This window comes from Lissotriton vulgaris, chromosome 1_1, assembly GCF_964263255.1.
Source record: "Lissotriton vulgaris chromosome 1_1, aLisVul1.2, whole genome shotgun sequence".
NCBI lineage: Eukaryota > Metazoa > Chordata > Amphibia > Caudata > Salamandridae > Lissotriton > Lissotriton vulgaris.
The window spans coordinates 1,321,879,364-1,321,907,213 of NC_141685.1; the positions used below are offsets into that span (position 1 = coordinate 1,321,879,364).

At 45.4% G+C, this 27,850-nt stretch overlaps 1 protein-coding gene across 1 annotated transcript in view; it reads left to right on the top strand.

The window, feature by feature from the left end:
* The window catches only part of SLC4A8 (solute carrier family 4 member 8), a 675,897-nt gene that overhangs the window by 424,491 nt on the left and 223,556 nt on the right, over positions 1 to 27,850 (top strand). The window contains exons 9-11 of the mRNA XM_086965936.1: positions 12,754 to 12,841; positions 13,970 to 14,116; positions 15,612 to 15,712. Of these exons, the coding sequence (XP_086822062.1) occupies positions 12,754 to 12,841; positions 13,970 to 14,116; positions 15,612 to 15,712 (336 nt within the window). The remainder of the gene's footprint in view (positions 1 to 12,753; positions 12,842 to 13,969; positions 14,117 to 15,611; positions 15,713 to 27,850) is intronic.

Genomic DNA, 27,850 nt, shown 5'->3' on the forward strand with positions numbered 1-27,850 from the left:
GGATTCTTTTAGCCAACCAGCTAACAGCAGACAAAATTTGTTTAAACAACACTCGTCTACCCAGTGTCACCAAGTCATTGCCCCCCAGGTGTACTATGACTACAGATGGAGGTGACCTTTGCCGCCCTAAGAGACCCTCAAAAAATGATTCGAATTGGTCAAAACAGAGCCCGCCCTTCCCATGGAAGGCCACTCTGTACCCGTATTCCCCAGCAGCGTGAGTCGCGTCACCTGCTTTGAATACGTCCACGGCGCGCCTCACATATGTGTGGCCCACAACCCATACCACTCTCTCTCCAGACGGTGATCCTTGACCGCTGGTCTCCTGGTGCTGGGTCGACTGCAAATTCCCCCCCGCGTGACAGGCTCGCGAAACTGTAATTCAAACAAAAGACAAGAAGCGTGAGTGCGTGTCAATTGATCTTTACAACATGTGCAATCGCACATACCTTTTGAAGCAATTCGAGGACCATCGTCCCAACTGTTTCACTTCCTCCGCACTCTGACCCCTGCCTGTAGCCTCAGTAGCAGCCCCTATCCTAAAGGAGTGGGTCCCAAAATCGCACAGGTCCATGCCCGCAGCAGCGATTGTCAGGGCTAGCACCCTCTGGAACTGAAACCTCGTCAGTGGGGAGCCATCCTTGTGCCTTAGCAAACTCCCCCCCATGTAGCCGCCCTTAGTGCCAAGTATTCCTCTATACACTTTATCGGGCACGTGGGGGACCCTCGCGCGCGCTGCACGACAACACTATTACCCATAGCCCCCTGGTCGGTCTTGGACCTGGCTATCGAGACCACCATCGAATCACCCCTAATTTGGACGTGATCCCTGCACAAGCCTCCCTCAACGTCTTTCTTACTTCTTGCGACCAGTTCGCTCACCCGCATAGCCCCATGGAATGCTAATGCGAAAGCTGCCCGGAACAGAACTGCTTCGAAATGGGAGGAGCACGTCTCGTCTAGTTTCGCTACGAGTAGAGACAACCTGTGTACGCCAATCGGGCACCTCACATCTTGCTTGCGACCCTCGAGGCGCTGCCAGCCGCGAAGGGCCTTCTTAACCAAAAAGGAACCTGTTGGGTCTTTTATGCCATGCACCTGTGCCATGAATGAAGTGGCCGCCCTATGCCTACTGGCCGTTGCCGCTGATCGGCCTTCTCTGTGCAGCGCTACCAGGAACCCCAGGAAGGATTCCTCCTGACCCCAGCTCTGACTCCCTGTGGGACCCAAAAATGTGCAATAGGAACAAAACGCTCCTTCGTATGCCTTCCTTGTCCTGGGGGCTAAGCTTGCTGCCACGGGGTCCTGTAATCCGGGGCACCGATTAGCCATAGTGCTTCGGGGAATGGTGCCGCCACTAGGTCCGCTGTAGGTAGATAACCCCTGAACGCCTGCATATGTGAACGAGAGAGTGTATCAGCTGCATGATTCAGTACGCCTGGCACATGTTTCGCCCTGAACTGTACATTCAGTCTCATGCAAAGCAGCACAACTTCTTTCAACAATCTCAAGATCCATTTGCAGCGAGCTGCCTGTTGGTTAATGCATTCGACAACAATCATATTATCAGACCAAAACACCACTGAGCGGTCCCTGAAGTCGTCAGGCCATGCCATCAGAGCAACCCAAATGGGGAATAACTCCAAGAACCCAATGTTACCTGTGAGACCGCTGGAGTGCCACCACGTCGGCCATGTTTGCGCCGACCATCGATTACCTAAGATGGCGCCAAATCCCACGCTCCCCGCTGAGTCAGTCCACAGACCTAGTTCATCTGAAGACGCTAGTGGCTTGTTCCACACGACTCGACCGTTGAAGTCCGCCAGAAATGCCAACCAAATGCGCATATCCTGGCGAACCTCTGCCGACAGTCTCGTACGGTGGTGCCCCTCTTTGAGACCAACCATAGCTTGTGCAATAGAGCGTGAGAAGGGGCGGGCCATTGGTATCACCCTCAAAGCAAAGTTAAGCTGACCCACTGTTTGTTGTAACTGGTGCAGGGTCACTTTCTCCTTGCCCAGGCATAGCGTCAAGGAAGCCCTAAACCTCGCCACCTTTTCCATCGGTAAACGGAAACATCCCTCCACAGAATCGAGCTCAATTCCCAGAAACTCCAGTGAAGTAGATGGTCCAACCGTCTTACCTGGTGCCAATGGGACTCCAAACTCCCCCATGAGGATGCAGAAGTCGTGCAGCGCCTGCGCGCATTTCGTATCGCCGGCTGCTCCCAAGAACAGGAAGTCATCAAGATAGTGCATAACATGCTTATGCCCTGTGGCCTCGGTGAATGCCCACTCTAAAAAACAGCTGAACATTTCAAAATAGGCACAAGAAATGGAGCAACCCATAGGCATGCATTTATCCATGTAATAACTCCCTTGAAATGCAAAACCTAGCAAGCGCTGATCCTGTGGGTGTACCGGGAGCAACCGGAACGCCGATTCGATATCTGATTTCGCCATCAGCGCCCCGGGGCCCAGGTGATTTAACATGGCCACGGCATCATCGAACGATGCGTACCGCACTGAACAAACTTCTGGGTCAATGGCCTCGTTCACCGAGGAACCCCTTGGAGCAGATAGGTTATGAATAAGTCTAAACTCCCCTGGGTCTTTCTTCGGGACAACCCCCAACGGGGAACAGATGTACTCCGCCACCGGCGGGCGATGAAAAGGCCCTGCCACTCGCCCTAAGCTGACTTATTTTGCTATTTTCTTCTCTGCCACGCTTGGGTTGTGTTGTACCGATAACTGGTTTCTACAAAAGGAGTCCCCCCGAAAATCCCCCGCCGGGATGCGGAAGCCATGTAAGAATCCCTTCCTCAACACCCCAGCGGATACATGATCAGGGTATTTGTTCAACCAAGGAGTCATAGCCATGAGATCAACGGGTGTAGGCAATCGGTCACAATGTTCTACCTCACTCCTGCTTAGACCCTCCTTTTCCTCCTGCCCCGCTATTTTTAGATCTACATGAACTTTCCGGGTGTGAGGAATTCCCACAGCCCGCACACACATGCTTGAATCTACATGTTCCCTATGGTCTGTTACAATTGCCTCGATTGAAGCCCCAACAGACCCCACGCTTGCCGCCATTCCCGCCGGTCTTAGGCTGGTAATCCCCACCGGCGCCCGCTCGAAAGGGCACCGCGGGCTTTTGGCGGACGACTCCTGACACACTCCCGCCTGGCGAGGACGTACCTGCCGCCCCTGGCAGGAGCTGCTTGTGCCATGATACCGAGTCCAGGCAATCCCAAGTCAAAGTAGCGTCATATTCTTTCGCTTTCCGGAATTTCATGTCATAACCTTTCCATTCCTCCCCCTCATACATTGAATAAAAATCCATGATACGATTTTGATAGCAAGTCAACTCAGTCATCACCTCGGGTTTATGTTCCCCCATAACTGCAGTAAATATAGAGAAGGCCTTAACCCAGTTCGTCACTGTCTCATCCACCCTAAATTCCGCCATCTTGGCGCGCCAGACGCTCGGGTGCCACAAATCCTTCTGGGTTTTAGCGTATTCCATCTCGCGATGGTCAGTTAATAATGAAAACATGTTAACATATTTGTCTCCCCATATTAACTCTTTCGTGGCCATAGGGATGTGCTGTGCCACCTTCTCCCGCCTCGAGGGTATTGAACCCTCCCCCGCCATTGGCAATGCGTGCTTACCCGGTTCGGCCGTTGTTCCCGCCGTCTTCTCGTGACCAACTGCAGGTCCTACCGGTGCCACCTGTGGGGGAACAAGAGGAACATTCGCCTTTGCAACATCTCTCGACTGCCGCAATTGCTCGATTAGTATTCTGGCCTCTTCGGCCGGGTCTCCAGGGGCCACTGTGCCCCCTGCCTTTTTCTTGAGCCATGCTGCCAACTGGATGGCCAATTCGGGAGGCATTTCCTCATCATTAGCGGGAGTAATCACAACCGGGATCGGCTGACCTATATCTGGATTTGGTACCGGGTTGTCTGCCGGTATGAGGGGGGCGACTGGGGGTACCTCTGGAACCGGGACCTCCCCCGAAACCGCCCTCTTCTTGACCCGTTTCCCTCTACCCTCGGGGACGATTCCCGGCAAGGCCGGGCCTATTACCTTCTTAGGATGACCCGGGTTGCTCAGTGCAGCCAGCTGTTTTTTGACCTCCGCCAAACCTCTTCCAATCGATTGGACTTGTCCGAGTTTTCGGTCCATGCAAGCCATCCGGTTCGACAATAGGCGTAACACCTTATCCGTCTCGGAACCTTTTCCCGCTTTCTTGCCAGCCATGGTTTCGAGTATCCCGCTCTTAGTCGACGACGAGGTCCTGGACTCCGCGAACCCCAAATGACTGAAAGAGAAATAACAAGATTACAAGTTCTCAAAATTGCTGCTTGTTCCGTCGAGGGCTCACGAGCAACGAGTGGGTGCAGCCTTCAGAGCACATGAACAAGAGGACGCTTCTTCGGATTCCCGCTCTATTTATTCTTCTGCGGGAGGGCGTGTACCCTCCTCCGGTACGCCTACTGGGCGTGGTCTTTGGTGTAGGTGTCTAGGACAACCCCTCTTGGGCGGGAAAAGGCGCGCCCCGGCTACGCCGCTTCGGGCATACCAGCCGAGCCACGCCCCCGCCCAAAATGGTTTCCCGGGGGGATCGGGGCACCCAACCATACGTTCGGGGGACCGAGTGGTCGCCCCTTTCCAATCACCCCTAAAATCGAGTCTAGGTGCACACCTGTCCAAATCCCTTTTTTGGTAGCATGTGATTGGATGGAAAATTAGACTTTATCTATTCAAACAGTAGTAGCATATCTGAGAGAGACATACTTGTCAGAGTCGCTTTGTTTCCTAGCTTAGTGTGATAACATACATATCTGAGAGGCAAGTGGGCCCTTTATTAACAGACAACATAATACCTCATGACCAGCTGGGATGGGCTCTTTCGGTCCTGCCACCCCGCTCTGTTTCCCTACATTGTCATATGGGACTGGCTGTTTGGACCATTGTTTCAGTGAGAAGTGTCATGACTTGCATGGATCGGGAGTTCGGGAACTGGGTCCTTTGGCGGTAGACGATATCATGTTGTCTCAAACACATTGTCTGGCCCTGACATTTGCTTTTCTGGGCAGTCGCCTGCCTAGCTGAATGAAGTAGGTATCTTGAAGGGGCTTCTAATTAGACCCTTGGATGTGGCAGTGGGATGTATTATGACTAATTGGCACCAGATTGATCAGATCTGTGCAGTTAGAACGGTTGGCTTTGAGCAGTAGTGACCCTGGAATTCAGCAGCTGATCGGACCCTAGATTTATCAAAATAGGAGGCTCGTAAGCTGTGAAAATCATGTTTTTGTTCCTACTGTTCTAGCAGGGATTCGAGCAGAAAATCGTTTTAGAATTAGACCATCATGCTAGTTTTAAACCCTGTTTTTCTAGAATTGTCATTCTAGAAATGAGGTTTCTAAAAGGTTTGAAAGACATGGGTGTATCAGTAAACGGTTGCGGTACCAGTCTTATAGCACTAAGACCCCCTCGTTAGGGTAACTGTCGTGCTCTATAAAAACAATTTCTTCATCATCCTTACTTTATTATTGGTGTTCTTCCAATGTCTTTGTATCTTTAAGAAAAATTTATATTTTCCTGACTGCGTAAACTGGAGACTTGTTATCGGTCTGATACTTTGCGTGCAGGGACAGCCTGATTGAATTTGGGATTCCTTGACAAAGTACGGTATTATACTAGGAAGAGATAGGCTTCTTGGACCCAATATATCCTTGCATCCTGTCATAGAGCAACATGCTCTTTTGGTCTCTATTGCTTGAGAAAGACCACTTTGTTGGATTATAGCTTTCCTATGAATTGAATGTATTCATTATGTTACTTATGTTTTATTTTGTATGGTGCCAACAAGCTTTTTTTGGGCCACTTCAGAATACCATGTTTAAATTGAACATAAGCGTTTTGATGAGTGCGTTTGGTTTATAAAGTTATAGAGTTCACAGTTGATTAGTTATTTGAACATGATTGGCAAAGACAGGATGCTCAGTATGCAGTTCAACATAGTTGTACCAAAGCTCTTAGTGGAAGGTCGTTAGTAGTAGACAATAGGAGAATGACAATGGATAGCGCATGGGCATAGACTGTTTCAGCCACTCACAGTTAGGATTCCTTCTTGCTGTTTCTGGCATCTTGGATCTCATATTCTCAATTGAACAGTGCTGTTTTTAGTAGGTCCTTGGAGAGTAAGTATTTCGCCTCTGTCCTCAGAGTGTGATGGAGCAGGTTTCGAGATCTCATAGTCCCTGCAATCCCCATGTAGGTTGCAGAGATGGGTGTGGATGAGCGGACTCCTGCCGTCTTTTGGTCTGCCGGAGACTGGAGAGCAAGAAGATGAGTAAAGATGTGTTTTCTGCAAAGTCACTCTGAATTCGGATCTCTGAATGGGTTTGTGCACTTGACCATACCCATGTGCATCGTATAAAATCAAATGGAAAGCTAGCAGGACAGCGCAGTTATTTGCAGTGCAAAGGGAAACCATGCAACCTCTGCCCTTGAGGTGATGACCCCTTCTGTAAGCCCCATTTATCTGGAGCTCATTACTTTTGGACATTAGTCTCTTCCTCTCACTGCCGATCTTCAGTGAGAAGTCGAAGAATAGTCCTTTCGGGTAGCTGTATTTTAGGACTAGTGGGAGAAAACTCAGGTGGCATGTGAACACTTTATGAATGCAGTCAGTCAGTTTGTAGGGGCCCTATGGGAAGTATCATATTGAATGAATGTTTATGAGAAGAATCTAAATTAGCCCTGCATAGTGTCATTGCATATGCATTTATGATACTGGATAACTAACGCTATCCTGAAGAAAGAGTAAGCTGGTGGCTTAGAGTGGCCGAGCTGTTGTTGTTCAATGTCCGCTGCGCCAGGAGGAGTGAGCTTTGTTAAATGCCTTTGTTTCAATGTGAAGCTTGATCCTGTACAGGGAACTGCAACCAGGAGAAAGTCTGTGTTCCCAGGGACCATTTATTGCTGCTTCCTGACTGGCTTGTTTATCATGCCGCCTCTCAGCCGCCCACTCTGCTGTCCTTAGCTGGTAAACAGGGACGAGTTACTGTTGCTAGGTGACTTGGTTATCGTAATTCATCTCTGTAACACTTTAACTGTAAATCAATGGTCCATTCGCTTACCTAGTGATATCTCTGTCGAGCTCTCTCTCTCTCTTATCCAGCGTTTTCTCCCTTTCTCTTCCCTGTATGCTTCCTCTCTTCCCTCCTTCTGTGACTCGATCTGCTCTTTTCTTCTCTTTCATTTTTCCTCTGTTTCTCTCCAGCTACGTCTGGTTGTAGACATCTGACATAGGGTGTCACGTTAAAACAGCAACAGGGGACTGGTGTAATCCGGGGGGTAGCTTAGTCAGTGAGATTTAGGAGGGTGTGAATCTCAATTTCCCAACTAAAAAACAGAGGGCTGCGAGTTGGAGGGGAGAGATGGCCAAGGTTCGAGATAGTCTATTTCCATGACAAAGAGTGTCAGTGCTGATTTGCATTAAGTAGGCCTCTGTCTGGAGTGGCACAATGGGCAAAAATAAGGTGGGTTGGAATGCTACCCTGAGTGATTGTCACTGGTTAGACTATCTGCAACCATTCATCCCATCACCTTTTTGGTTTTTTATTGCCAGTAATATGCCTGGAAACTTGAGACTGGCTCGGCTTTCCAAACCTACTAATGCCAATGTTTGTGAATTCCAAAAAAATACCAAATTGGCATTCATTCAAGGAGTACTTATATGGGTGCAGATTTACTACTTTTTTTAGTAAACCAGTCGCTATGTATATTTAGGACCCTGATCCAAAACTGAACAATTTGTGAAATGAGAATGACAAGAAAAAACAATATAGACAATGGAGATGCAATTCAGGCCTTCCAGGTTCAACTACCACACCAAGAATGCATTTGAGGGGTGTCACACCCCAATCACCGCTGCTGAAGCTAACCCTTGGCTGTCCCACTTTGACCTGGATGTTCTCCTTCAGAACTCATGACTACAGTTGCATACAACACAATGGCCTGGCCTGGAGTCCCTGCCTTTGGATCACTTACTGTGAATGTATTTTCACTGGATGCATTCGTCATAAGCCCTGCTACAAGAAGCCTTGGTAGTAGAGTTGTCAAATTGGTGCATGTGGGCAGGGCTACGTGTTTGTAGTCCTCTCCTTTTACAAATCATTCTATCAAGTGACTGACAAAACCATGTACTAAGCTGGAGTCACAAATAGAGGAGGACGCACAAGCACATGAACAAGGGGACCCAGTGCAGAGCCATGGGTCTGGCTTGGCTGTAAGAGTCCGTGCACAAACCAAGCCATGGAAACGTTTGACATAAATATTGGGAGACAAACATAATGTAAAAGTATGATACAATCAGTTCAAAATTAACAAAAAAGTGTCTTTCTTTAACATACTGAAGCATTTCATTTAGTGCATCAGATTATATTACTGTACAGACAGACATTTATTAAATGTGACAGTTTTAAGAAATATACTTTGCTTGCCTCCTCGCCCTATGACAATGCCATTAGTGAAGTAAGAGACAAGTCAGTAGTCATGCAAACCCTAAACATGGTTTCTTAATATTGATAGAATAACATTATAGTCTATTATATCAAACTAGAGGTGCTTGTATAGGCACATCCTGAACTCAAATACTGTGCTTGTATGTTATAGTAAAGAAAAATGAGGCTTTGTGAAATAAAATCTTTGCCCAGGATTACACAATTTGGACAAGCAGTGAAGCCGGTATAGATTCCAAATTATATTACATTTTGAAACTGAGCCACCAGAACAATATATATATATCTCTCTCTCTCAGAACGATATCTCTCTCTCTCTCCCTCTCCCTCCCTCTCCCTCTCTCTCCCTCTCTCCCTCTCTCCCTCTCTCTCTCCCTCTCTCCCTCTCTCTCTCCCTCTCCTCCTCCCCCTCTGGCACAGAGATAGCATTCGACTCAGGGCCCCTAGACACAACTACCAAGCCACGAATCCATTTATTGGAGGGGTGTCTAACCCCCCAACCTTGTATGTACTGCATGACTTACAATCGTCATTCTAGCGGCAAAATGCAATTGGCAAGATGCATCTAGTTAATAAATCTTGGGCACACAACACACCTAGTCAGGGTGTGGACACCAGTTCACACTTGTGAAATGACACAAACAGTGAAATCCTATTGGTCACTCACCTCAAAAGACCAACAAGAAGTGATTATTTAGTTGCATAAATGCAGCATCATCTCTAAGCGTGTCATTGAACCGAAAGCCATTACGCAGCCAAACATAATGTCACTTTACCAAAATGAAAGTGCTTCTAATATACCATTAGTTGCATCCCCTGGTGCACACCTATTTCTCCTGATTAGTAATCAAGGATTCCTTTCAAAAAATGTATATTCCACTGCTTTTGAAGATTGAATTATTTTATTCATTTAATTTATCAGTTCATTCTGTTTTGTTGAAATTGTTTTCATTTCATATCTTTCATTTTCATACATATTCCATTGACATCATGGCCTTTGATTATAACCTCCAATGCATTTCGGGCACTGTATGCCCTTCATCAGGGAGCATGTGCTATATAAATTAAACAAGACATATATTCTCTTAAATACAATAATAACCAGCAAGGTTAACTTAAATTCTAAACAGTTCAATCCATGCGTATCAAACGTGCTCTCTGTGCTCATGGTGTATTGTGCCCAGTGTTGTAAATGTGAGAACAAACACAGAGATATAGGTAAACAAAAGACGAGTGTCAAATTTACATGTCACGGGTATAGCGATTACGCGCCAAGATTGAAAAGGTAACAGCAGGTCAAAAAGCTGAAAACTGAAAGTGATGACAGAATCATAAGGATGTCCGTTGCGTCATACAAAACAAAGCGCAATATAGCTTAAGAAGTCCGTGTAATAACTTACATTTTAAGACGCGTGGCGTCTCCTTATGCTTTCAGGTTCGCGGGTGCCGAGAAGCGTTTCTAACGTGTGTTCGTGGATTGCTTCCTGATGCGGAAGCAATCCGATTGGTTGTCGGATGCCGATCATGTAACCGATGAAAATGGAAAACAGACTGACGGATCGCGAGTTGAGTAAAGGGCATAATGGTGACAGGCGACCATGCAAATGAGTAAACATGAAAATAATGATCATCAAAAAATTAAATAGATGGAAAATAACTCGAGAAAGGAAAATGAGAGGGAGTAAGGTGTATAAATAAGGTCAGTGTGAGAACCACAATAAATACATTTACATTTATAAACGCATGGTAAGGGGTGTCCCAGGCATCGTTTTAGTAGAAAAACGGAATACAGTCACAGCACAACAAAATTGCTATATTACATTAAAGGTAACACGCAAATTCAATGCGATCATTTAAACCAAAAGGTTTGCTTGAGTTCATGGTGTAAATCCAACTGTTCTCTCTTTGAAGTAGATGTTTATTATTGTCCAATCCTTCTTTCTTACAGACAGTCTCTAGCATAAGGAATTGTAGTTGTGCCACATTGTGATGTTCTTCCGAATAGTGAATTGCAACTTATGATTTTTGGTTATGGGTTCTTATGTCCGATTTGTGTTCATTGATTCTAGTTTTAATTTTTCTTTCAGTCTTCCCAACATACACTTTTCCGCAAGGGCATTTTAGCATGTAGATTACATTGGAAGTATCACAAGTCGCGTTCACCCGTAATTTGATGTTATGTCCCTTCATCGGATGAGTTATAGTGGTACCTCTTATGATGTTATAACAGTTCCCATAATGCAAACATGGTCTGGTGCCTCTGTAGGTTAAGGGTGTGGGTGTATGGGATTTCAAGAGTTCACCTAAATTTTTGCCTCTGGTATACGCAAAAATAGGGGGGTTATCAAAAATGGTATTGAAATCAGGTTCTGCTTTCAGAATTCCCCAATGGCTTTTAATGATCTTTTTGAAATTTATGCTCGATGTTGAATATTTAGACACAATGGCTGGTCTTGCCTCATCGGTTCTTTTACGTGCCTTCAGCAGATCATTGCGTTTCATCTTATGAACTTTTTGTTTGGCTGTAGAAATAACACCATCAGGATATCCTCTTTTGGCGAATCTCTCACCCATTTCTTCAATTCTTTTGGTAGCTGTGTTGGGGTCTGATGTAATTCTTTTCACTCTCATCATCTGAGAGAGAGGCAAATGCTGTTTGAGAGTTGTTTGGTGAAAACTGTTGTAATGTAAGGTGTCTTTTCTATCAGTGCTTTTACGATAAATATCAGTTTTGATGCCTTTGGCGGATAAGGTCACTTGAACGTCTAGGAATGTGATGGTTTTGTCAGAGATCTCCCATGTAAGTTGAATTTTTTCATCAGTTGTGTTGAGATTAGTCAAAGCTTCTTCCAATTTCTCTTTGGTGTTGGACCAGATAATAAAGATATCATCAATATATCTCACTAGTAATCTCAGATGAGGCGTCCAATTAGGATTGTTCAGAATGTTGGTTTCCTCATAAACCTTTATAAAATATTCGCATATACAGGGGCTGCGCTATTTCCCATGTAAGTTCCCACGAGTTGCTGGTACCATTTGTTGTTATATTTAAAGTAGCTCTGGTACAAAGTGAAAACCATCAATTCCATCAGGAAAGTTTGCATGGGTAGATCAAAGTCTGTAGTTAGTATTGCTTGTTCTATGGCTTCTAATCCTAAGCCATGAGGAAACGAAGTGTAAAGTGACTTTACGTCAGCTGTACACAGTATTAGATGTTCATCTTATTTTATCTCTAACATATTGAGTCTCGTCAAAAAATCGGTGATATCTTTAATGTAGGTAAACATTTTCTTGACTGTCGGTTGCAGATATTTGTCAATGAACTGACCAATTGGTTCATGTAGACTCCCTTTTGTAGAAACAATGGGCCTTAATGGTGGATCGTTCAGATTTGTATTTTTTTTTTGGCATCATATAAAAAGTAGGGCTCTTGGGATTTCGTTTAATGAGAACATTCTTTGTTCTTTCTTCTATGATGCCATTTTCTTTAGCTTTTGTGATGATCTATGTCAAAGTTTTCATGTATTCACTGGTAGGCTTATGCTCCAATGGTGCATACGTGGTAGAATCAGATGTGTTCCCAAACTTTTTGTTCATACATGCTGGTGTTCATAACCACCAAGCCTCCTCCTTTATCTGCTTTTACGCAAGTAATCTGTTCATTGTTAGCCAATCGCTTTATTGTGCTCAAATCTTTATTGGTGATGTTTTTTATCCTGGTTTTTTGGCATTTCAATTTTGTTAGATCTTGTTTCACGAGTGTTTCAAATAGATCAAGGGTTTTTGTGGCTCATCAGAGCTTGAAAGGAGCTTTTCGGTCTAGCCCCCAACATTATTGAACTTTCAGGCTGTGCACCAGTCTTCATCATTAATTCATTACTTTACCAAAATGGCAATCGTCAATGAGAAGCCTCAGAATTATGGAGCTGTGCTCCTCCCTGACAGAAGAGAGTAGTATGGCAATATATATGGTAGACATAAACTGTATAAGTGGAACCAGCATACCAAGTCATGAGAATGTGGGCCTCACTTCACTTGCACACTTCAGTCAATTTGTTATTTACATCATCAACATGGAGATCAATTCAATTAAAGCTGCAACAAATCCATGTATATTGTACTGTTTAAGTTATGCAAATGAGATATGAACCTTGCTGGATAGGTCACGAACACCTCGAAAAAACAATTCTTCCCTTTTCTGTTTCTACATCAGGTTCCTGTTCATCTTGATGGGGCCCGAAGGAAAGGCCCAGCAGTACCATGAGATTGGAAGGTCCATGGCAACAATAATGACGGATGAGGTATTGTATGAGACAAAGGCGTCAATTCTGCTTTCATGATATGTACCTCATGCTTATTCATTTTGACGTATGTTTTTTGTAGACAGAGCAAAGCCCAAGTTTGGTGACTGTAGGGAGGCAATCTGATCTCCAGGGTTTAAAAAACCCAATAGTGGAGGCGTGGACAAAGGTCATCACATTTCCATTCATGACTGGTTTATGGTGTCCGCTTCAACTAACACAATCCCTTCCCTTTGCTTTTGCTTTGGCCACCTGGTTGATCTTTGGCAGAAAACTCCTCATGTCACTTAACTGGATCCCTTGTTTAGCCCTGAATATACTGGAATTACCTACAGGTTTGTTGCGGTCTGTGCTTTCTACCCCCTAGCTCCAGATCTGAGAACTCTGTCACAGCTAGAACTAATTTCCATAGAGCTTCGAGCGTGGACCATCATTTCATTTGTTGTGCGAGATGTGACCTCGTAGATCTGTGAGATTAGTAGTAGTAACACTGTAAGATCTTGCCCCCCCTACTGATTGCTAAATGTATGGTACAATCATACAGGGACATAGTTGACAGTTGCATCATCTCAGTGCAAAGGTGGAAAAAAAGTAGACCCGACATTGGTTCAACATCAGCTCCATGCGGTAATCCCAGGCGTTGGTGTACACCACTGAGAGTACCTTTCGGTTTGAGGAAAGCATCCCCAGTGGTATTTCTGCAAACATGCTCTATGGGTCAGACCAAAGATTGTGTTGAGCAGTCAGTTGCCGGTGCCTGATTTCACTGCTTGCTCACACTGTGACTGTTCATTCCCTTTGGCCGCCACACATCCTGGCACCTGACGTTTTAGACTCATTGGCTTGGTAAAGTGCTGCTGAACAAGTTATGTATCCACAGTGAGAATTTTCCTTAATAAGTACTGCAGTCAGCTAAGCAATTTGCAGGGAAAACCACAAAATCTGGTTTTCTCTTCACACAACTTATACTTAGCCTACACATTTGTCACTTTACTATTCAGTATTTCCACCCGTGACTGTATCTCTTAATCCTGAGCTTTAAAGCACATGACTGCTCATGTGTGTATTTCTTCAAAATGTCTTCTTTCAGCAGCTTTCTCAACCCTCTTAAATTGGTTTTTCCTCCAGATATTCCACGATGTTGCTTACAAAGCGAAGGAACGAAGTGACCTCCTGGCTGGAATCGATGAATTCTTGGATCAAGTGACAGTATTGCCCCCCGGAGAGTGGGACCCTTCTATTAGAATAGAGCCACCAAAGAACGTCCCTTCCCAGGTAAATTGCATATTTCACATATCAGTCTGACAAGTGCTTGTCATTGTGCCTTGATGCTGGACCAAGGTGCTGTCTGCCCAGAAGACTGATCTGTTGAGGCCTGGGTTGTTTAATTCCTGAGCACTCCATATCTTGCATGTGGCATTAGGAATCCACATGTAACATTCTTAAGCTATGGGGCACGATACACGCTGTCTTGAACTAGGTGGATTGCGTCTTGTGTTGATTAAGGTGATTTATTAGTTTTGATGGTTCAGATTTTTTCACAGTTCCCATGTTGTACTCTTAATTTCATGATGTTTTCTGCCGCAGGATCTGTGTTCGGTCCTGCTACAAAGCAGCATGGAGCACAAAGGACCCTTCCTTCTCTAATCCCCATCGCTGGCAGGTGTAAAAGAACACAAGTAGTTTTTCACGGTTGGCCGGCATCAGGTCTCCGGTTTCAACCCATAGCCAGCTCAGTCATTCGTTGTGGCTTTCTTTCATTTCAAAGTCTTTTTTTTCACCCTAGTTCTTTTTCCCAAAGTGCCTCACAAAGAAGCTCTACTCCTGCGCCACCTCTGCGGGGTTGATAAACAAGCAGCTTAACGATAATGCCTTGTCTCCCGGAGGTCTAATAAATTCATCTTTGATCCTACAGTTTGTGGAGATGTTTGTGATACATTATGCAATGCTTTGAGGCTTTCTATAGTGCAAAATGTTCTAAATATTCTGAGTGGAAGAAAACACTAACGAAAGCTTAAGAGCACCAAGCAGTGTGCTTAATGGGAAAAGTATGTTTCAGTTTTACCAGAAAATGCATGATCTCCACAAATGGAGACATCTGGTGGCGTACAACAGGTCGAATTACTGTTAGGAATCTTATAAGGTAAACAGTGAATTCCTTTCCCCAGTATGATCTGCACCTGTCAGCCTCTCTCCAGTCTGCTCTCAGTCTCCTTGATAACCCTTTCACTGCTCCCTTTGCCAGTCAGCTGAGATCAAGCCAGCAAGATTCTGTGTAAAAAGTGCCGTCCCCCTACTCTCTCACAATGCACTGGATAGTAAAGTAAGGCATAGGGCTAGAGAGCCATACTGACATCATTCAAAGAAGTCCCACCTTTCCAAGATGGCTGCCACACGAGCTATTAATAATTATCCACTGAGCGTGGCTAAAAGGCTCTAAGTGATATGTTATGACTATTTGTTAACAAAAATGCACATTTTCTTTTAGCTAAATTGGGGTAGGCAGTTAGAAGTGTTAGAAAAAGGTATTTTGTTTTACTTGACCACCCGTCTGTTTGTTTATGGAGAATACCTTGTCTCTAGCAGGCTATAAGCAGGCTACCATTCCAGTTCCTAGGATGAAGGATTGATTGATCTTTATGTGTAGAAAGTTTCATACTCTAGACGCTTGTGCAAACGTTAAGCCTTTAGTTCTGAGCTGTGCACTATAAAAGAGTCTTCACTGTAGACTTTATTGAGGATGGTTTTGCTTGTCTTGACTCACCAATAGGAGAAGAGGAAGATGCCTGGAGTTCCTAATGGAAACATTTGCCATGTAGACCTGGAGCCAGAGCCGGAGCACAGTGGCCCTGAGCTTCAGCGCACTGGAAGGTAAGGGGTACAACTAAAAGACAGGGGTGGCATTGGGCAGAAAGTGTGTTATGCTGAACTCCTCCGGGCCTTTATCCGATTGAGCTGCTTGAAGAGCTGCAGAGGTATGTGTTTAACCTGCATTTTACAGGATCAGACCTTGTAAAGAATGACTTGGTTTAGGATCCTTCCGATACTGATTGAATGAGTACCAGTGAGTATTACTGCTCTATGAAGCTGTAGGTCTGCAACTGCAAGACCATCTGTGGCAAGTTATGGGACTACCTCAGAGGGAGAGTGAAAAAGTATGTTGACAATGTATTTCCCAATAGACGTATGTTGGAGTGGAGGACATTGTCAGAGGGAAAAAGTTAAATGCCCATGACTATTTTTAGCTTTAACCCCTTCACTGCGGGGCTAATTTCCCCGCGGTGCGGGGGGGGGGAGGGGGGCCGCGCACGGCGCCGCTGTGCTCATGACGAGCCCAGGCTCGTCATGCAGCACGGTGCTCGTGTGCTCATGACGAGCCTGGGCTCGTCATGAACCCGCCCGCGCAATGGAACGCTCAGCACAGCGGGGAAATTAGCCCCGCGTGTGAGCGTTCCACGGCTCATGACGAGCCTACACCGTGCTCATGACGAGCCTAGGCTCGTCATGAGCACTGAAGGGGTTAAAAAATGTGAGTCCCCTATCTAAATCGGAACTTTAACAAACAGGTGCAAGACCAATGCAAAAATTGTTGTATCAAGAGACAGATGATAAAGCACCCAGGATTTCCTCTTTTCAATACCGGTTACGTTTTGAGGGAACATACATATATATATATATATATATATATTCACTGAAAAAACCATAGGTTTCACACCAGTTATAGTTAGGTGGAAATTTTACTCGCATAAAACCATTGAAATTCCCACGTTATAGTTAGTTGGACTCACTATAACTTGCGCGTGCAATGCACTGCTGATGACGTCACATATTACATCACTCATGACATGGTCAGTGACATCACTCATGACATCACTGATGGCATCTCAAATGACATCTTTGCAAATTAAATGTTTTAAGTGTTAACACTTTATTCCAATCAAGATGACTTTAGGTGTGCCATACTTTTGTCATAAGTAAGACTGTTAGCGCTCTAGTTGTTCTTTAGAACACTCTGGGACATTCTGTCATTGGGCTATAGTTGGGCTACATCTGGCTGATATTTGGGCTACATTTGTTTTTTTTTGTCTCTGGTGGCCATCTTTGGGCTACATTGGGCTATATTGGGCTACATTTGGGCTCTAACATATATATAGCCCAATGTAGCCCAATATATATTTATTCAAAGTTAATTTTCGTAAAAACCACTGGAGCATATATCTTGAGACATAGCAAAGGCACATCGGGCTACCAGTTTGGTGTAAATCCATTCAGCCGTTCGGGCTAAAAGTGAGGTCGACCGCCCTATGGAAATTAACATGGGGAAAACACGTTTTGGGACCCCCCTTTTATCTCTGCCCCCGCTTGACGAATCCCCCCCCCAAACTTTCAGGGAAGGACCGGAGGCAGATTCCTCAACCGGCGCCAAAGTTATTCCCAATAGAATGTTGAGATTTTGCATTGAAAAAAATCCTAACTATAACTACTTACTGGCGACCGCCAGTAGGTAATATATATATATATATATATAAATCCACAATCCTGAAGTGCCAGCAACCAAAACAGCTCGAACACAGATCAGGTACAGACCACAACGAGGGTTTCAGGTGAAGTGCTTTTATTCCATCGATGGGAACGGCAACATGACGCTTTTTTTCCGGGGAACCCGGACTTGATCACATCATATAACGAAAGTATGTCTGTCTGTCTGTTTGTCCTTTATGCAGTACTACAGCATTCATCCGATCGTCATGAAACTTTGGGAAGTTGTTGAGTACACTCCCGCAAAGGTTTCTGTCAATTTTCTTTTTTTTTTAAATCGGCCCCCCAGGGCCCTTATAATCTTTCGAATAGGGAAATAGACAGCGAATTTGTGAGCATCGTTGACAGTTATGACCCCCAAACAGAAATTGATTGGTCAATCTACATCAGAAGCACGAAAGAAAAAGGCACTGCGAGCTTCAGAAACAGACGAGCAACGGGAAGCAAGATTAGAAGCTGTTCAAATACAAACTGCTCAAGCCCGTAATTTTCAAACGAACGAGCAATGAGAATCAAGATTGGAAGCTGATCGAGTACGCACTGCTCATGCCAGTTCTTCTCAAACGAACAAGCAACCAGAATCAAGATTGGAAGCCAATCAGGGACGCACTGCTCAAGCCACACTTAGAAATGTTTTCAAAAATAAAATGAATACGTTTCAATAACAATGACACAATGTAAATGTAATGTTATCATAACGAGTTTCCTTGAATTTCCTTTCTTCTGAGATCGCAGCAATGCGCGACGTGTAAGCTAGTATATATATATATATATATATATATATATATATATATATATATATATATATATATTAAGCCATTTGGTTCCGCTAGCGCTGAAACGCCGCCTTGACCCGACCTCTCACGATGGGGGCTCGTGCTGGGTGGCGAGCCCTGCAATTATTTCGTATTTCCACACACTCCTCCAGGTATGAAAAACACGAGCCCAAGTGCATCCGAAGGTTTTATTTTAGCAAAAACGGCAACAGATTAACTCAACGCGTTTCGGAATAGTCTCCCTTGCTCACAAGTCAAGTTGTGTGGATTTCATTGGAGTAATTTAAACAACATGTGACAAATAAACAAACAAAAGACTGCCGCGATTTATGTAAACAAAGCGGTAGCTAGGGAATGTTTCCTCTAAACACAATTCATTACTCGTAAACATGGTTAAATTTAAATTAAGGTAAATGGCATTTCGCTATGAATTCATGTGTGTAACGCTATGTTTATAAAAAGGCACAATTTGTTAATAAACGGCTGGTGTGTACTGCGCAAAAGCCAAAGGCGGATGAACTTTTCAATTAACACACATAACATGTCGTGAAAGTTAAACAGGTAGCGCCCCTGTGGGCAGTCCTATTATTCGTATAAGCTCCGTTCTTCCAATTGTGTGTCATACACATCGCGCAAACCATTATCAAATAAGAATAAAGCCCATGTGGGCAAATGCAAGTTGCATTTTACATTGCCTTCCAGAATTCATTCCTCATCAGTGTCGCCCCTTCGAGTTAATCTGTTGCCGTTTTTGCTAAAATAAAACCTTTGGATGCACTTGGGCTCGTGTTTTTCATACCTGGAGGAGTGTGTGGAAATACGAAATAATATATATATATATATATATATATATATATATATATATATATATATATATATATATATATATATATATATATATCAAAGATAAGTACACAGCTGTAATCCCATGCATTTCACAGCAAACATGTGGTGGCAACCAATCGCAGAAATCCCACCCTTTAATCGTGCTCAGTTATATATCAGTTTTGCACATTCATATAGCACAAACTCACCCCAATAGCATTGGAGAGCTTTATATGAGCTCCAGTTACATTACACAAGGTCAGACAAACTTTTCTGGTATATGGAAGTTACGTGATTTGCCTAGGACCGCATGATGTTGAGCCGATGCCAGTACTAGAACCTGGTTCCCCAGTTCCAAAGTCGGCAGCTCTGGCAGTAACACAACACTCTGTCACTATTTAAAGTAAGGTTCAGTAGCACTGCACTCGCACAAAACCACAGCAGCGTTCCTTGATGAAGCACATTATAAGTCATGCCGTAAAAGTATGTATATAACTTTCAAATCATATCTTGTGACTGAGAGATGAAAATATTATTTATCTTTCAAAATATATAGATTAATAAGTCCAAGGGAACTCTTTAGATGAAGATGTAGGGCAACGGCAGGCGATCTATTCTTTGGCGTCACCTGTCTGACCTGTGTACTAATGTAAATTTTTGTCTGTAGATTATTAATGATATGTACACTCTTCTAAGAAATCAGAGGGAGCCTTATAGCTTTCATTCACTTGGTAAGTTTTTTTTAAAGGAGCTATAAAACTGAATGCATAGGCCGCAAAGATCTGCTGGCCTGTTTTTTCTTTTTTACACTTCTTTGCCTCAAGTCTAATGATGTCCTCACGGCGGGTGTGTCCAAAGTGACGGGAGAAGGTGAGCTTCTCCACCAGTTAAGAAGAGTTACCGATTGTGATGGCTTTATACATGACACAGTTGATTGGTGGTCATATTTCTTTAGGCCCTGGTTTGGACTTGTGCTGCATGTAGGATGTCCTTGAATTGGACCAATGTGAACTTTGGGAGGAAATGGATCAGGTCTTTGTCACAATCTAGATGCAACAGGAGAAGGGCTTGCACAACAGTGATGACGTTGCTTTCTGATAGGAACTGTTTCGCTTTCCGTTTAAGAGAGGGCTTGTACCATGCCATCTTTTGCAATGCATTATTTGGGCGTGTGGTTGGTTTCCAGGGTGGATCCATGTGACTTGGTGTGCATGACAGTGTTTGAGTCCATCCTGCTCCATGTTATTGAACGATGCATGGATTCGTTATTGCACGTTGCTCTTGGCAAATAACAGGAATTCTGTGTTGGTGTGATTAAGCTTCGGGTTGATGCTGGACATCGATATCTGTATGAGGTGCAGGCCTTGTTTGAATAGTGGGTTGGGTTGGCTCTCCGTAATGGCGGAGGAGTGTCATCCTTAAAGTGCAAATGTCAATTTGGCCGGCCGTCTTAGGTCGGCCAAACAGACATGCGCACTTAGGTTTCTCTAACACAGCTGTTTTGCATAGCCGGGTTGGAGAAATGCCATAGGCCCCCAGGCACTGTCTAAGTGGCAAACGAGGCCGTTCAGACCAATCCAGGCACTGCTCTCATGCTATGAGAGCAGTGTCTGGATTGGGTGTGGAGTCTGTACTGTCCCAGGACTGCTGGCACACCATCAGGAGACAAGAGGAGCACTGACGCATCGGTGGCAGGAAAGGTAAGTTTTTAAAAAATTGTATTTATTATATCTCCATTACACCCCATCAATTGCGCTGGAGTTGTGTGGCAGCCGCCACTGGCAGTGGGATGGTTGGAGTGAAGGGTTGTGATCCATTGAAATATTGTTGAATTTTGACGCTATTATCCGTGAGTCGGACCTCACATTGAAGGAAACTGCGATGCCCAATAATGTCAGAAAGTACGGTGTCATCGTTACCAGTGGTCACGAGTGTTTTGTAATAATTTATAGATTTTTTTTATCAGGTCAGCGTTGAAAATTAACATAATTTAATTGTATGTCAGACTTTAAGGACTCCAATGCGAGAGTGCTGCCTTCCTTATGGATAAAAACTCATAGGGAAATAAGAATAATGTCAATTATAAAATAAATAGTAAATTACCTACTGATTTACTTGGTTAAAATTATGATAATGTGGGCTTGGCCCAGAATATAGATATGTACTGTTTTGTGATTATTACACTTGTCAGTTCATTTGTTTGAGAACCACAGACTTCAGTTTGACAGGACAGCATTTATGAACACAATGAGGCCGATATTTCAACATGCACTAAAACCGGGCTTGGCATTCAAATCCATATATCCCACCAGGGCAGCTCAGTTTCCTGCTTACCAGCAATTTTGTCTATTTTTGAGTGTGTTAAAATTCACTTCTGTCAACTTGCTTGAAATGCTGTTTTTTCCCCGAAAATCTGAAAGGATCACGAACTTTGTGTTCTCGCTGTACCAAAGTGGCAATGTCTGTGAAATCTCTAGCCTTTACGCTTGACAGTGCAAACTTAAAGTGAACCAAAAAAAATCCGAATATGTTAAGTAAAGTCCCTTCATTTTTTAAACTCAATTCCAGGTACTACTGACCCTGGAGGATAGAGAGATTTCTTTTATCTCGAAGCAAATGCTTTGTAGAAACGAACTCCCCACCTACGGTGTCAAGATCTTGAACAATATTGATGATGATGAATAAGCTTTATTTCGATATAAAAACATATCATAAAAGCAACACATTACATCAATAAAAAGTAGTTTAACAACACTCAGTACAAAATGTCCTACAGGATCGACATGGAGATTTAAAAAACAATCATTGGTTAAAAAAGGGCAAGACAGGGGAAGAACACATTACTGGATCAACAACTTTTTTGCAGTTCTTATACGCCAAGCCCAACCTAGGAGTTTTGCCATACAGCAGGCAAAAAAGGGTCTTGCATCTATACGCAATATGCGTAAGGCTTCCAAATATGATCTCGTTCCCAGGCTCCTACATAGGGGCTTCAACCACCTCCTTCTAGGCACCGCATAAGCGTTGCACTCGAACAACAAGTGTTCAACGGACTCGACCCTTGAAGGGGCAATATGGTACAGTTTGTAAGGGTGGTTTCCAGGTGGAGGTGAACTGACCTAAGGGGAGTACCCCCACCCTGAATTTGAAGTACAGTGATCTGTCGCCTGAGTTATGGATTAAATCCAAATAGGGTTCCCTGTAAGGGAGCTCCTTAACTAACAAAAACTGGGCAACAGATTTACAATGATTTTAATTGCACATTCTCTCGTTGTCCACCCATGACCAATAGGCCTTCTTTAACAGTTGTTTTGAAGGTGCTGATTTGTTGTCCCAAGCATCTCCTAAACCCAGCTTATAGAGAAGCCACTTGACCTCCCTAAGCCAGGTAACTTTATAACAACCCTGAAAGGACAGAAGATCATTTAGGGCATCTGCGTAGCTGCGGAGTTCAGGGACATTCCATATTCTGGACCATAATAAAAGGGGACGTAGTTTGGCTTGCTCACATATTGGGCGGGTGCCTGCATCTAGCAAAAGGGAGATTGTGGGGGTACTGTGGGGTAGCCTCATAAGATCTTTGTGAAAATTGTTTTCGAGGCAGGCCAAGATGTCAACTCTCTGTATGCCCCACAGTTCTGCGCCGTACAATGCTGCGCTCACAACCCTTGCCCTATAAATGTCTAGGAGTGCCCCAATTGGTTTTATGGATGAGGCACGCTGTTCTTTGAGCAGGGCACCTGCGACCCTCTTATGAGTCAGAAACACCTTTTGGTGGTGTGCCTTCCAGCTCATAGTGTCGCAAAGACGTATGCCCAAGTAGTCAAATTCTTTGACTCTTTCGAGTGGGACAGAGTCTAGAACGGGGGGGGGGGGCAACAGATTTCTTGGGAGGGTTAAGGACAAGAAATTTGGTCTTACCTATATTTATAGCCAGACCCTTAGTGTCGCAGAAGGCCTTGAAACTAGAAAGCAATTTTTGAATGCCCACTGGTGATTTCGAAATTAGAAGGGTGTCATCCGCAAATAGGAGCGTCGGAATTTTCCTTCCAGCCAGGGAGGGTGCGTCCGATGGATGTTGAAGGAGATGCTCCACCACTCCGTTAACGTAAAGAGAGAACAGAGTGGGGGCAAGCACACATCCCTGGCGGACGCCCCTATCTACAGGGATACAAGATGTTTTTTCCCCCTGGGCACCCCATCTAATTTGGGCCAAATAGCTATCATGGAATGTTATGAGCAAGGCCAACAAATAAGGCGGTAGACCTAGCCCATCGAGGACATTCCACAATAAAGCTCGTGGGACCAGGTCGAAGGCTGTTCGCAAGTCTATAAAGACTAAATACAAACTGCCCCCTCCCAGCACCACCACTTTCCAGTAATTCATTAGAAGGCGAAATGTCTGCTCGATGGTACCTGTCCCCGTTCTAAAGCCTGCTTGAAAATCTGACAGGATCTGGTTTTCTTCTGCCCACTGCAAAATCCTACCCAGTACCACTTTGCCCGCAACCTTTTGAGTTGAATCCAGCAAACTGATAGGGCGATAATTTGCTGGGTCGTCCCTACAGCCTTTCTTAAAAATAGGGACGACTTCAGCGCCCCTCCATGAATCAGGGAAAGAACCTCCCAGCAAGACCTAATTTAGGAGAGAAGCAATTAATCTGCTCCACAATAAAGGGTAGTTCTTTAGCAAATCGTCCGGAATCCCATCAGGGCCTGCAGCCTTATTGGGTACAATACACCTAATTGCCCTTTCTACTTCCTGACTAGAAAATAAACCGTCATTACATGGAAGGTCAACTGTGGGACTGGGCAAAGGACCCAGATTTGGATAAGATGCCCCCAGAGGAGCAGAATATAGCTTGGAGAAGTGGGCAAGCCAGACGTCACCAGGGATATTGCAAGTTAACTGTTGATCAATAGGCTTATCCCTGGCTCTTAGCAGATCCCAAAACCCCTTGGCATCTTTCCTAGTACTTGCCTCTGCTAACTCCCGCCAAAAATTTGAATCATGAGCCTCCTTTGCCTCTGCCACAGTTTTTTTTATAGAGTTTCCTCGTAGTTCTTATACTAGCTGGGTCTTTGTTCTTTACTGCAGAGATAAGTTCCCCCTTAGCAACTCGACATTTGGAGGAGTACCACTTATCTCTAGCCTTGGAAACACCTTTCGAAACAACCCTGGCACTAGATTGGGGAATAATAAACAAATCACTCAATGCCACTATAGTCTCTGTGAATAATGGTAAGACCTTTTTGCTGGTGGGGCTTAAGGCGTCAAGCCGAGGTTCCACCCCTAACAAGATGGTCCCGGCTTGTGCCATCCTTACTTCGTCCGCTGATACTTTTGCCCACTTTAGGCGCCTGCCACAGTTTGAAGGAGCAATTTCATGAGATGCTTTCCACTTGTGATCAGACATGCCTTGGTTCCCAACCTGCCAAGGAGAAGTAATGGTTAAGGAAAGGGGATTATGGTCACTGTCACAAGACACTATAACCTCCATGTCTTGGTGGAATGACCAAAGATTATAGTTGAGCATGATGAAGTCCATTCTGGAGGAGTGACCCGTCCTGTTATATGTATGAGCACCCATAGAATCCGATTTGGAGCGTCCATTTGCTGGTCTCAGATTGTGTTCCATACAAAGAGCATTAATGTCTATCGCGCTTTGTGTCCATTTAGGGATCGGATCTAGGGTCAGGATAGGGATACCTCTCCTTGTATCCTCATCTAATGTATCCAAAATGTCTTCCCTGGCCAGTGGCTCAAAACAGCAATTAAAGTCGCCTGCAAGAAGAACGTAAGAGTCAATATTACAGGCAGCTAGATTGCTGCTTAGGCCTGTTGAGGTTAGACGTGATGCCCCACCCCTGGCGCCCCTCAGATAAAGGTTGAATACTTCTAGGTTCCTTTCCCCTTTACAATGTATTGTTATCCACTGGAGGTCAGGAGATTTAGTGGACCTTTGACTTACACTTAAACCTAGTGCAATGCTGACCCATATGAGGAGGCCGCCGGACGGGCGACCTTTGGATCCATGTTGTTGGACAGCTGGGACAAAGTAGGTTGAAAAACCTACTCTGTGTCTGGGTTCTTGGCACCAGGTTTCCTGTAGGAGGCAGATGTTGTAGGGTTCTAGGAAAGCATTCCATTCAGGAATATCAAAGTTGCGGGCAAGCCCTGCCACATTCCAGCTTAAAATCTTTAACAAGGGTTCACCAGGGGTAGACTGCTTAGGAGGATAAATAAGTGAAGGTGAGTTGGTCACAGCCACTCTAGATGTCCTTAGAGGTGGCTCAATCTGCTGGTAATTAGGAGCCATAACTGCCCCGGACAGATTCCTCCCTGCTAAATCAGTTTGAATGTGTGAGAGGGAAATCATACAGGGTGGATCCAGCCGTTCTTCCACACCTTGAAGGTCTAAAATGTTTGGAACCATCAACCCCCGTCAATAAACAAACTATTTGATGTCCCTACTGGACCTGCTGGGGGGTCAGGGGTTAAGGGTTCAGTTAGCCCTAGGACCTGTGGTGGCGATGCTTTTCCCATTTGTTGTTGAGCAGGTTGCCTAGGGAGTCAATCTACCTCCTCCAGGCCACCAAATCTATTTGAGGTTGGGAGGCCGTTCCAATGTGGGAGGAATTGATTATGTTTATTGGGATAGCTCTTCCATGAATGGTGATGTACCAATGACCAATCATCCACCTGGGTGTGTCTGGGTCGAGGTGGGTAGAAGAAGGACAGCGGCCTAGGTGTGACAAAAGACCCTTCACTACTGGGCCAGGAACAGATATGCTGTGCCGTATGTGGATCCTCAAAGGTCACCACTATACAGTCCCCAGGACTGGTTTTCTTTGTTGGGCCCACCCAGGGAGTTCTACGAACCATCAGGACTCTGCTTCTCCGGCCATTAGGGATCGGTCTGTTCACGTTAAGCCAATACATTATCTTGTTTTTCAGCGACCAATGATTCTCGTATTGGCCATTGCCGATCTGAGGGACACCCGTCAGCACAACCACATAATCATTGGCCTCTGGGGGAAGATCAATGTACCCCCCTCTAAAATTATCCTTTACAGGAGGGTCCTGAACTTCACTAGGATTGGGTCTAGAAAGCACTCCAGGATTAGGGTTTCCTGGTTGGTGCGTGGAAGTCCGTTTAGGAGCCTTAGGTTTGGTGATAGCGGAAGTTTGGTCCACAGCCACGGTCCTCGGTTTAGGAACCGGGCGTACAGTGGCTGGTACTGGGGGGGGGGGGGTTGCTGAACTTGAGATGTAGGGGCTAATGGTATTGGATCAGCTACAGGAAGACCCTGATTTTCAAGACTTCTCAAGCCGAGAGTGGCCAGGGCAATAATGCTCTTTTCCATCTCGAGCAAGTTGTTTTCTATCCGTGAGAGTCTGAGGTCGAGGGGGGAAAGAAGTTTTTTTAGGGTTTCCCAAACCAGGTCTATGAATTCCCTTTCATTCTTGCCCAACCCCTCTGCCTGTAAGCCCTCATCCTCTAAAATGGTGGTAGGGGAAGCAGCAACTGACCCCTCTCTCCCTCCCTCCCTTAGTGGCTGCGTCCTAGGGGTACGCTCTACTTTTGCGTTAGATGCCGGAACACTAGTCAATGCCAGGTGTTGTGAAACCGCAATTTTCGCCTTCTTACGGGAGTAGGCAGAGCGGGAATGGCGCTTTCTTTTAGTTTGTTTGCCACTAGTGGTGTTCGGGGATGCCTGGGGGAGTGGGTTAAAAATAGGATTCTGGTTGCGAGAAGCAGCGGGTAGGTTTGCTTCGTCTGCGTTAGATGGTTGCTCTACAGGCGAGGAGGAGATGGAAGGGATCGGGGTCTGGTGGACATCAACCTGCGTAACTACACAATGGGGAATGGCAGGACGCTCCGGAGTAACCGAAGCAGCTATGTGGCCCAGGGAAGATTTTTTTGAAAGTGCAATAACTTGGGACAACCTTCTAGCAGCTACCAATTCTAAGGAGACCCGGGTTTGGAGTTTAGATATTTCTTGGTCTATAGCTAAATTAGTACGGGTAATGAAGTCATCCATCGGGCCACTAATTTGCGGGCCAACCTTGGAAGCCTTACTCCGTGTTAACCTGGTACTCATAGCTTTTAGTGCAAGAGGGCGATCGCCAATCTAGCAGATGGAATGGGATAATGATAGAATCAGTTTACCTATTTGGGCTTAGTAAGGGGAACGTAGAAAAATAGCGAAAGAGGATGGGCCAGTCCAGTCCGCTCAGTCCTCGAACGGCCCGCTCTTAGCCCGGTCTTCGCCCCGAGCTGCGTCCCGCGCTGCAGGAGTCTAGTGATGTAATATAGGGGGCGGGATGGGCAGGGGGCGGGCCAGCGGGGAGAGCGGACCGGATGCTGTCTCCGTGGTCTCGCAGGGACTCCTGGTTGCTGGAGTCCCCGCACGCTCGCAGCCCCGCCGAGCCTCTCACCCTTACCTCTGCCTTCCTGCTCCTGTTGCCGGTGGATGATGATCAGCGCACTCCCGTGCGACGCGGCACCCGCGAAGCGGGTGCGGCGAGGAGTTAGCTTGAAACTAGCCTCTCTGATCAGGAATGTCTGTCTGCAACGCCTCTGCCCAACAAGGTAATTGCCCCAACAGGTGATGGTAGGAGTCGCCTTTAGTAACTCAAGGAAGGCGGGGGGGCGGGCCAGCGGGGAGAGCGGACCGGATGCTGTCTCCGTGGTCTCGCGGAGACTCCTGGTTGCTGGAGTCCCCGCACGCTCGCAGCCCCGCCGAGCCTCTCACCCTTACCTCTGCCTTCCTGCTCCTGGTGCCGGTGGATGATGATCAGCGCACTCCCGTGCGACGCGGCACCCGCGAAGCGGGTGCGGCGAGGAGTTAGCTTGAAACTAGC